This window comes from Sparus aurata, chromosome 2, assembly GCF_900880675.1.
Source record: "Sparus aurata chromosome 2, fSpaAur1.1, whole genome shotgun sequence".
Lineage (NCBI taxonomy): Eukaryota > Metazoa > Chordata > Actinopteri > Spariformes > Sparidae > Sparus > Sparus aurata.
In genome coordinates this window covers 29,064,351-29,076,372 of record NC_044188.1, presented here as the reverse complement: position 1 = coordinate 29,076,372, position 12,022 = coordinate 29,064,351, and the positions used below count along the sequence as shown (strand labels likewise).

Sequence of the window (12,022 nt, the reverse complement as noted above, 5' to 3'; positions counted from 1 at the left end):
GACACTCTCGTCTGTTGAACAATTTGTTTGTGTCATGATTAAAAGCTATTTTGTGCATTTTCCCTTAAAAATCCTGACTGGTGCAAAGAAATATGTTTTGACAATAAATAAGTAAAAAATTCGCAATTAAATACTTTATTCTGTGTCCAGTGTGTTGGGTTTAGAACGCAATTCATTATGGGGCATAAAAATAAATGTTGCAGTGACTTTACATTCATAAATAAAATGCTGTTCTCCTTTTAACTGCAAGTCTCAATTTTTTTAATACTATTTTATCTTCAAACACGAGTTTCTAACAGCAAATTCCCATTTATTCCAGTTAAGTATTTTTTTTGTTGTTGTTTGTCACTTCACACTTGCTTTGGCAATGCGAATAAGTTCCCCGTGCCAATAAAGCCTGTTTGAATTTGTAAAACTTTGAACATTAAAGAGGAATTCTCATCCAATTAAAATACAAGGGTTAGGTGCAAATGTTGTAAAATGCGATTGACTCACTCTGCGACAAAAAAAGATTTGGGACATAATGAACTAATTGGAACATTATTATAGAATTAATGTGTTTGCTTCCGCACTGGGAGTTTCGGTGAATGACAAAAACAACACCTCAGGTGTGGAACAGCTGTTACTGAAGGGAAGGAAGAGGAATTGCAGGAAAGATCACAGCTGCAGAATAACACACGTCCAAGGAGATGCAAAAAAAAAAAACAGAATGCAGAAGACCTGTTTGTTAAAATCTCATTTATTCATCCCTGATATACAAAACAATGTTTCATTTTTCTGTGTGAAAAATAGCTCTGGATTTTGTTCAGCTCTGTCTGGTCTTATCAAAGCCCCTCAGACTGAAGGAGAGGATAGAGAGGAGTATGATAAAACTGACTTAGCGCCACTGCTTAAGGGGGGTTTGTATGAGAGTGCCAGCCACAATCCATGCAGCAGGTTTCACCACAGAGCCTTTTATGACCAGACAGGGAAGGTTTCCCAAAGCCAAAATTGAGGAGTATAAGCTAATCCTCTTGAACAAAGACTAGACAACACCTAAAAAGGTGCACACAGTGTCCTTAAATACGTTAATTCTGATTCTAGTGCGATTCTGACAGCCCCTTCCCCCTTAAGCCGTCATCACATCACTTTATCACACATGAGCTCCCGTGTGAGCGTCAGTTCCTCATATACATACATCTTTTTACACTTTTCAGGTTTCTTTACAAAAATAAGGTTATCTTGCATTCATATCATTAATCAAAACTTGGTTACAAAGTGAGATGAACAACCGTTATTGCACAAATTGATTACCTACAAGTTGATCATTCATAAAAAGAATCAAAAACAAAAAACATTTTTTTTGTTTGTTTTACGACTTCTACTTTGATTAATACAGACTAATAAATATGCATCTAACTCAGTCTATATCTGTCTGGTAGCAAATGAGATGAACAATTCTGAAATGTGTGCCGAGGGGAAGGCTCTGGCAGAAGGCAGAATAATGAAAATCAATGAAAAGCACAAAGAAATGAACAGAACCAAATCAGAGTGGATCTCAGTCAGCCCCTGGGGCGAGCAGATGGGAGGGTTGCGACGATGACGGCAGGTTACCATGGCGATAACAGCACACTGTTATATATAACTGACACATCATCCACCCCACTTACATATTTGTGCACATGTATGTGTGAAAAGTGCCTCATCCACATGCATGCGACTAGTAAACCAGATTCAAACACTTCGGTGTCGATTGCTTATCGATAAAAGAGAGGCACTTGTGGAATGAGCATGTCACCGACAGACCCCATGCTGGTCCCTTCATCATTAACTTCTCTTTTTGCTTTCCTATCAAGCGAACCTTCACGAGCCTTCACCCCGTTAGTGTTATTTGCACTTTACAAATACATTTCTTCGTAGAAATATATCAGACATGTCAAAAGATAAAAAAAAATAAAAACACAAATGGGACAGCATCAAAATCAAACTGTAAGATCATCAAATGTGAAACAATTACAACACATATCATAAAACAAGCCCCCAAAACACTCTTTTAAAAGGAGAATAGTCATCAATTTTTAGATTGGTTAAGACATTAAATTATGGTTTTACATTACAGGAATGATGTTAAATATATTAATCTGTACGCCCCCCCCATCCCCAGCTCAAAATCAGGCAGTGAATAAAACTCATTGGATGAAATTAAGATGCCAATCAAAGTGAAATAATCGAACACTAGAAAATATAAAATAATATACTGTAAAGACACATAACATACAGGCACAGGATGGCGAACATACTAAGACACCACATCAGTCACTCGCCCCACATTAATATCCATCAAGTTTTTGTTTTTGGTAAATTTTCATTATATAAAACAAATATTACATGCACTCGGTCATGCAAAGCCATGCTATTTAGCTTTTACTTTTAGTGGTGCGCAGCAAGACAAGACACCGCCAAAAATAAAATCCATGCGATGCATCAAATGCAGAAAAACACAATGGAGTTCAGTATGAGCGCATACTTAAGGCATCCAAACAGTAGAGCTAATTCTGTAGATAGTAGTGGACATCTGTTTTTTCCTAAAAAAAATAAAATAAAAAAAAAAACTCATACAAAAAACAAACTTAAAGGATAGAAAAATAATAAAGGAGAGTGTCTTAAATGACGTGTTTGGGTGCAGCAGCCCATTTTAGTGGAAGTGGAAGGAACGGAGAGGGTAAAACAAATCAATGTTCCTCTGGCGATGTGCAGAGAGCACACTGACGAGCCTCAAGCATTATGGCAGACATGAATTATTAAATACACAGTACATATACATTATCTTTCACATCAGACTACTTGCTGAGTCAGAAACCATTCTGTCATTAAAGGTCCAGTGTGTTGGATTTCGGGGGATCTATTGGCAGGAATAGGATATCATATTTATTAAAATTATGTTTCCATTATTGTAAAAACACCTGAAATGAAGAACTGTTGTGTTTTCGTTCCCTTAGAATTGATAAATCAGTTGATTTTTATCCATAGAATGAGCCTTTTAAATCTACAGAGGAAGTGGGTCCTCGTCCAGCGCAGCAGGCAGAAAAAACATGGCAGTTAATGTTTCTGCACAGCATGGATACGTTGAGATGTGTCCGTGTCATATGTAACACATGGACAATATACATAATGTGTTAAGCTGCGTTCGATGTACACGAGCTCACTTTCTTTTGTGGAGGTTGGGGACTGTGTTTCAACATCTGTAGGTGTGAAACCAGTGGAAATTTTTAAGGAGACCTCGCATGAACAAAAACGCATTTGTGGCAACAAAACCAGGTATTTTAAGTTAAAACATGATCTTTTCCTAACCAAGTGGATTTTTTTCCTAAATCTAAAAAAACAGCCATGACACACCATGAAATTACATATTGAACCTACAGAAATATGTATTTGCAACATATCCATGATATGCAGAAACATACACAGCCAACGTCAACTCTGCCATGTTGCACCGCCACGTTTCCACAGAAGCAGAGAGGCTCTTTTATGTTTTTTAGTGGCTATCATAGGTGAGGGGGAGATGAGGGGTCTTCAGTTGGTTGCAGTCTGCCACAACATCACTAAACAGCACCAAATCCTACACACTGAACCTGCAAACGTCAATGCCTAGGGTTTGAGGTTGAATCGGTTAACTATGTTGGACGAGTAGCTGGGGTAAGTATTATGTTAAATTAAGTTAATTTGAAATGGTTGGACTACAGCTTGGTTATTCACTCTGCTGCTCACATGCTGTCATATGATGACGTACATACCGCATGTCGGCAACATGTTTGCCCTCGACCACTGCGTCGTATAGCTGGTGGGGGGTTATTGTGTCTCTGAAAGTGATGGAGGTTAGCTAACATGGAAATCAAAGGCAGATTGATGAGAGGACCCAGAGCAGCTGGTTAGGTAATGATGTCTTCATTCTTTCAGCCATCCATTTGCTCCCTGTTCTTCATCTCTCCCTCGCTTCCTGCCCTGTCCGTCCGCCCCCAACCTTCTCTGGAACGGTTATTAAGAGCTATATTTAGATAAGCAGAAAACTGCGACTCTCGGAGTGCGTCGCTGCCGTCTTCGTTGTGTGTGTTTCTATGTGTCCTTGTCATGTAAGACTGGATTATGAAAGGAGTGTACATTATGAAAAGGGCTACAGGTGCTTCCACCACTGCCTACAGGCATGTCTGCTTGCATAGATGGTACTCTCAACCTGACCATCAAAGACTGAAGAGATAAAAAGACCAAGGAAGAGAGGAGTAATGGAAGCAAGAAAAAAAATAAAATAAAGAAAACTAAGGCATCCGTCCCCGTAGTCCAGTGCTTGTCAAGGGGACAGACTGCAGATAAAAATGGTGCTATGGCAAATTCCAGTAAAACACAGACAACCTGATCAGTCAAAAATAAAATTATTCAAGCTGGGAAACAAAGACTGAAATGTGTTCTAAAGGCAATACAAAAAAAAAAGAAAATCCTATAAGAAATAGTCGTTTTGCTACCTCCATCTTCACGCGCACTCACATTTTCTCATTAGATACACTCACTCTAACAAACATACGTTATTCTTCCTCGTCATCATTGCTGAATTTCTCTCATCAAGTGGAAGACTTGTTCAATAAGGTCCAAACTTTGATCCCAACACTCTAATGATGCATAAGCTAAACATAGTCTGCAAAAAAAATATCCCTTTTTTAAGATTGCAACCAATTCCCAGTCCCTTGTTGGATTCAACCAACATGAGTCCTTTTTTTTTTCTTTCTTTCTTTCTTTCTTTCCCCATAATCCACATTCACTCTGCTGTGGGTTCCCGAGGGTAAATGGAGAGCAGGGCACAGGTTGAGTTGTGTTCCACTCTCCTGTGGAGTGTCTGGCTTGGTCAGTGTAAGAACCCTGGGGAAAGCACTGGTGGGTCTTTGAAGAAAAAAGTGGAGGATGGAGGAAAAAAAGAGGAGTAGATGAGGAGAGAAAAGAGGAGTTATGAAGAGGCTGGCGGAGCACTAGAACTCTTTTCAGAATTAAATATTGATCCTAAGCCCTGAGGATTTTTGCATTTCTTTTGTGGCTTTGGGAGATTAAAGATCTCAATGCCTCCTCCTCCTCCTGCTCCTCCCCCTTCACCTGTTCTTCTTCTTCCCCCTCCTCTATTTTCCCTCACTGGGATTTCTCGTCGGACTCAGAGGGGGTGTGTTCGCGGGGCAGCGACATGCTCTTGTGGCGATCCCACAGCTTGTGGAGCTCGGTGGCTTCATTCTCGCTGCTGCTGGTGCCGCTGTCCCGGAAGCTGGCCAGAGGAGGACGCACCTTCACACCTTTTACCGTCACAGAACCCTCAATGGCCTTGCGAAGCTGGACGGAGAAAGACAAGTTAGAGATGACACCACAAAGAGTGTCTAAGCACTCAATGAAGCTACATTGATTTTATGGTTCAATGGATAACTTCAATTTGTGTGTTTCCAGGTCTTGGGGAGTACTACTGCACTTGTAAAATATATATAACCTGATGAATTTCTTCCAGTGATGCCGCTCAGTGGCTAAGTTGCATTGTGGGTAATGTGGGTGCGAGGTTTTAGAAAGAAGACAAATGCGTGGAATAAAAGATGATTTCTCTGGTTCTGCTGTATCGACTTTGATCATTTGTTTTTAAACTGTCCATAATGAGTCCAAAAGTGTTAGGCTGAACTTACTATGTGGTAACATTTACAATCAAGACCTGATAGAAAATAGTAGTATTGGTTTGGGACATGTTATGGCTCTTGTTTGCAGCAAAAATTAAATAAAATAAACCATAAATCATGCCATTTCATACAGGGTTTTATTCACAGTCCCTTATTATGCTGTGCTGCATACAGTTTTGGCCCCAGTGGAAATAGAACTGCTAACCCTGATGCTGTACTGGCCTTGCTCTACAGTACAAGATCATGTCCGTAGTTTACAATCCAATGCACAGGCACACAAGCAATTTTCTATTTTCAACTGGAACCCCCTTTCAAAATGTAATGGAGGGAGAGCTCATGGTCAGAGGGCAGTGTGCATTGAAAAGTGAGGTCGGACTGACTTCAGCTGGTGTTTGCTGAATCCTTTCACAGTAATAGAGGAGAGGAGAAAGGAGAGGTGGAAATGACTGCACATGTATTAATCTCTGTGGCTCTCCCTGCCGCCTACACACAGCAGAAATGAAAGTAGATCAAAAGAAAGTCCACTCACAGGGTCAGACCCGCCTCTGCCACAGTACACATTGCACTCTGCCTTTCAGAAATGTTTATAAAAACAACGTAAAAAATTTAAAATGGCAGAGGCGATGATTCTTGGTGAGAAATTAGGCTTGGTCTTTATTTTATATAGTTTATATATCAGCAACATGTGTTCTATGTCAGCAAAATACTGAACCGTGGCCATTTTTCATGAGATGTTATAAGAATCAAAAAAGATTCAGAAAATGACATCTGGTGTTGAAGAAGTCTCTGGGCATTGAGCATTGTCTAAAGATGAGTAGTTTTGTAGAACTTCCTGATGAGGAAACTACCAACCAAACACATGATTATCTTTATATTAATCTTCAATATTATTTTTTTACATGTTGTGATAGGACCATCAGACTTAAGCTGGTGGTAATGCTTTATTTCGTATCTGTTAATTACAAAAAATCTTGAAAGAACTATGTATTTTGGTATCAATTAAGCTATCTATTTCAACTGTTTATCCATGAATTCCAGTCATTTATTCATACCTTTATTTTATCTTAATTTAAGCCAGTCTGAACTGTTTATTAATTACACTTAACAGTCTATTTAAATCATTACTCTGAAGGGTCCTGTGAGTAGGACTTGGGTTTGGACATGATATCATATTTGTAATTATTTTTATTAGTGTATAATTACCTGCACCTAAGTATCGTTGTGTTTTGGTGCCCTTAGAATGAGCATTTTATATCAACAGAGGGAGTGGCACCTCTTCCACAGAGTCCACCATGCTGCACGCCCATGTTACTGCAGAAGTGAAGTGGAGTGGGATTTTTTGTGTTTTTAAGAGGCCATCACAGGTTAGGGTGTATGAGGGGAGGGGTGTTCAGTTGGTTGCAATTCTCAAAAACACGGTTAGATTCCGCTAAATCCTACAATGGACCTTTGAGCTAACTACTGTATGTGAGTACACATGTGTACTACTTTTAGAAAAATATTTCAACTATTTATTAACTAACTTGAACAGTTTCTTCTGTCTCTATGGATGCATTTGCAAAGACAGACTCCGAGCATCAGAGCACACTCTGAATTTACAACCAAGATTGTGCCAGAGCGCTGTAGGTTATTGAAAGCTCCAGACTCTCTGAGCGGCAGAGTGCACTCTGTATGAGAAGATGGAGCACTGAAGCGCAGAGAGCAGTCAGTGTTTCATGAACAGCTGAACTGGCAGTACAAGACAATTGTTGCAACTGCGGACTGATGGGTGAATTAACAGATATTATTCACACAAAAAGAGAACAGTGAACCTTTAGTGTGTGTAACGTTAACTATCTTAAAGCAAGTGGCCTGCTCTTCTAACACTTAAAGGAGACAAGTGCTTTTTCCTTTTTGTTCCTTTCCTCCAGTATTTAATATAGGTGGAACGCCCCATCACTATTCCCCCTCTTTAATTCTGTGACTTCTTGACATCACACTATGTCACCACGTCAAACGTCTGCATTTATGCATGGCTAGTTTGCAACGTAAGCATTAATCAAGGACAACTGTTCTGCTTTTGTTAGCGGTGCTAGCTCAGGCGTGTGTGAGCTGACCAATCAGAGCAGACGGAGTATTCGGGAGGGAGGGCCTTAAAGTGACAGGAGCTAAAACAGAGTGTTTTAAACAGAGGAGGACCACAGTGTATTTTGAACATCAAAGCATGTAAACTTATTCTAGAAGCAACCGAAAAATTATATTATGAACCTGAAAATGAGCATACTATGTCTCCTTGAATTTCATATGCATAATAATGTCTTATCATCTCTCACATTGTCATCTTTCTCACTGTCAATAAACTGTTGCACATGAGGCACAGCATTTTGTATGATAGCACATATCAATACCAAAGAAAAGGTGACATGCTCCCTGTCTTAGCCCACAGAACAAAATATGTGATTCTGAAATGGATTTACATTGACCTTGTGCTTTAATTAAGCAGAACACATTGGGTTTATAAGACCTCTAACAATATCTATCCTTGCATTTGAAAGAAACACATTGGAGCTGTGTGAAAGTTTGTTGCGATTCTCTAAGGCCTCTTTCATCCCATCTCTCTCTGCTCTCAGTGTTTTGACCGGGCCAAGTTTGTCATTTGGCTGATAAGGTGAAAGATTTGGGCCCAACAGATCCAGTGGCAGCCCTGAAAGAATAGTGTCTGCACGCTGGAGGGTGGAAATAATGCACTATAATCACGCACACCAACATCCCAGTGAATCTCCTCTTTCATACGGACCAGTGAGGCTGTGATATAACTGTATGCCTGTGTGACAGACAGGCAGACTGGGAGAGGCTGGGCTTTATCTGCCATGGCTGGGTTTTTGTCTGCTGGTGGAACGCAGAACAAAAAAGCCTAAATGTCAGGGACAGGCAAGCAGTACTGCACTTAGCAACAATCCTCTCACCACTTCCTGGCCAATTCACAAGGAGCAAGAGGTTTTCAGTTGTTTGTGAGGCAGGCGAGATGAAAAGAGAGGGAGGGGGCAGAGAACAGACACAGAGACAATAGATAGAGACAGCAATATTAAGGAGCCTTTTGTCTGTCACAGTACATAACAGGAGAGGGGAGGAAGAATCATTAATGCTGACTGAAATGTCTTTGAGTGTGTGTGTGTGTGTGTGTGTGTGTGTGTGTGCACAGCAGGATGACAGCACTCCTGATGGTATTGACAGTGATTTTACAGTTATGAAAGCAGTGAATATGGCTCCTGTACAAATGATGATAGTCATGTCTTTTTACATTAGTGTAGGTGTCGAACAAATTGACAGCACTGAATCGTGAGATTAGATTAAAGAGGTATGAAACCATTAAAACACACACAATAACCATATGACTACTCTAAAGAATACAGTCCTCCGAAAATTGACTCTTACCTCTTTCAGGGAAACCACCCCAATGAGGCGTCCTATGCTAGTAACGTAGGCGTGGTCAAGGCCCAGCAGCGAGAAGATGGTGTGGGTCTGCAAAAAACACAAGCAGATGTGGTTAAAAACAACCAGTAAAACACTAAAAACAGTATAAACAGAGATATGCCCAGCTGGGTTCCTACTTTAATTAGAAAATGAGGTTAAGTTAGGGAAAAGCACCACTGACTTCAATTATACTACACGGACAACTTCATTCTACAAGTAAAATGTTTTTTTTTTAAAGGGGTACGATCACTTTGGGAAATACCACAAAGACATTCAGACTGGTTTAAGTGCTAATTTTAAAACAGACAAAAAGGGGAACAAGGGAAGCTTAAATGTCGTACTGCTGTGTCTCAGGTTGCTAGCCCTACAAACATATGGAATCAGACAAATCAATACAATTTCCCTTTACAGACTGATCAGCAACTGAAAATATGGAGGGATGTCAGGCCACTGTCAAGTTAAAATTACATATTTTATAACCAACTAGCTTCCGTTAGCATTCAACCACTTCCTAGTTAAAAGTTAGCTGTTTGACAACATCTAGTATGCCTTCTATCATGTAATACTATCAAATGGCAATGTTTGCTGGAAGTGGTTGAATGCTAACGTTGCCTGTTGACTCATGGAAGCTAATGAGTTATGAAATATATTGTTTTACCTTGATCTTTGGCCACATTTTCACTCGCTCATTAGTTTCTGTTAGACAACAGCTAATGTTAGCGTTCAACCACGTCCTAGCTAACATGGTATTTAGTAGTGTTACACAATACAAGGTTTAAATTAATTCTAAAATATCAGCACACATCTTGGGCACATTTATTGAAGCTAGGAAGTGAAACAAAATTTAATCAAACTGTAAAATAAGCTATGGGTGGTTGAATGAGGAAACTAATTTGTATTCAAATATTTTGCTTTATTTTGAAAAAGGCCCTATGTCCTTCCACATTTTCACTACAAATCAATGGGGAGATGGTAAACTGATAGCAGTTTGTCAGATTACATAAGTTTATACGACTTTTAGCATGGATTATAGCAGAATAACATTATCCCAGCATTTGAGCTTCCCACCCTTAGCATGATGTCAGAGGAAATGACTGCAATGTGAATATCCTAAGTACAAGTTGTTCAACAGGCTAATATATGACTCTACAAAGAATACACACTATCTGTAGATTTAAAAGCCAAACAAATACTGGGACATCACATCAGGGTCAACATTTGGAGAAAGTGTAACAGTGTGTCAGTTAGGTGACCTGTATAGGTGGGAAAACACCAGATGATCAAGGCAAAATATAGAAACATTAAAAGGGGCTTAAAGGGGAATGATGGTATTCTTAAACTTAGGGCCAATATATCTTCATTTTTTATATAATCATAAAAACGCACTTCGCTGGAGTTTGCTTGCCATCATTATCAGGGGCCGTCATATCGACATCAGCTGTCAATATCCATTAGCACAGTGACACACTTACATTGTAAGGCAAGTCATCTGGCTGCTTTTTTTTTTTTTTTTTTTTTTAAATATGATTCTCTCTCTGCCTCTAGTTCAGTCATGCTGCTGCTGTTTTGTTTGCCCTCTTCACCTCCCCATCAACGCCCACTCTTCACATATTCACCAGCTTAATTTCAACAGTCTCAGTGGAGTCATCAGCCTACACGACCACTGCACAGGGACACCCCTCAGTCACAAAACTATCCCTGTAGAGTCTAAGCACCAGACTTTCTGACAAGACTCAATTATCAAATATCATCTGCTGCAGTAAACATCTTATTTACTTCATATACTTGAGTCGCCTGATTGAAAAAAATGGTTGGCTGCAGCCCTATCCTCAACAGAGTGGCCATATCAGGGCCAGTGAAGTGATATAGCTTAACTGTGGTTATGACTTATTTATTTTGCAATATTCAGTTCACTGTTTGGTGTTAGATTTAATAAAATCCAAAACAAGCATGATGAAGTAATTTTACTACTATCTGAACTCTACTCTTCTACTACTATGAAAGTATTATTTAAAAAGAGACAGTATTTTCCTTTGGGGTTACTACAAGAATATGTTGACATGTTTTAATGCTCAAAAAGCACATCAATTTTCTCATACTGTCCAGTTCAGCAACTCTGTATTCCCCCTGTCTGAAACGCTCCATTTTAGCTAGAGCCTCTTTAAGCAGGCCCCCTCCTGAACACCCAAACTCCTCTGATTGGTCAGCTCACACACACCTGAGCCAGGACTGCTGACAACAATAGAGCAGCTGTGCTAAATCAATATTTAAATGCTGAACTAGCCACTAGGCTTAAGTTATGTAAATGTGTGACGCTGTGAGGTAGTGTGATGTCACAAAGTCACAGAATTAAAGGTGAGACGCCTGACAAGGCGTTACAGGAGCAGTGTTTTCTGTGGGAGAGAGGAACTTGTGTTGGTGTGACCCTTTTAACTTTTAAGATCCTTCACATGCACATAACCTATATAACACAATGAAGGGAAGGAAAACAATCAAAATAAAATAACAGGTGTCCTTTAAGCAACGTTTGCTGAATGATACACAGTATATTTTTGTTCACAATAAACTAATGTTTAAACCGTTTTAAAATTTTACTGACCACCCAGCTGATTAACCGGGCGCATATCTTTATTTGGTTTTAATTTGTTATTATATGTTATCATAAGGTTTAGCAGTGATGTGTGTGGAACTCTGCCTGCAGACTTGAGTGTCTTCTAATGTTGATGACCAGACATTAACCTGTGACAGCTGTCTCATGAACGCGGTCAAATGCAGGGTGAGGATGTTAAAGCATGCCGAGTCTTGTGTATAAAAGGGTAAAAATGTCAAGACCAATTTCTAATGATAGTGTTGAAAATAATTTCATCATTTACATTAATTACCTTAAAGGCCTTGAC

At 39.5% G+C, this 12,022-nt stretch overlaps 1 protein-coding gene across 3 annotated transcripts in view; it reads right to left on the bottom strand.

The window, feature by feature from the left end:
• Window positions 1-1,989: 1,989 nt before the first annotated feature.
• Window positions 1,990-12,022, bottom strand: part of LOC115573592 (chloride channel protein 2-like) — a 33,909-nt gene continuing 23,876 nt past the window's right edge. For all 3 annotated transcript variants that reach the window (XM_030404434.1, XM_030404443.1, XM_030404449.1), the window contains 2 exons: window positions 9,087-9,173; window positions 1,990-5,343 (listed from right to left, as the gene is read on the bottom strand). In XM_030404434.1, the coding sequence (XP_030260294.1) occupies window positions 5,149-5,343; window positions 9,087-9,173 (282 nt within the window). In that variant the 3' untranslated portion in view covers window positions 1,990-5,148. The remainder of the gene's footprint in view (window positions 5,344-9,086; window positions 9,174-12,022) is intronic.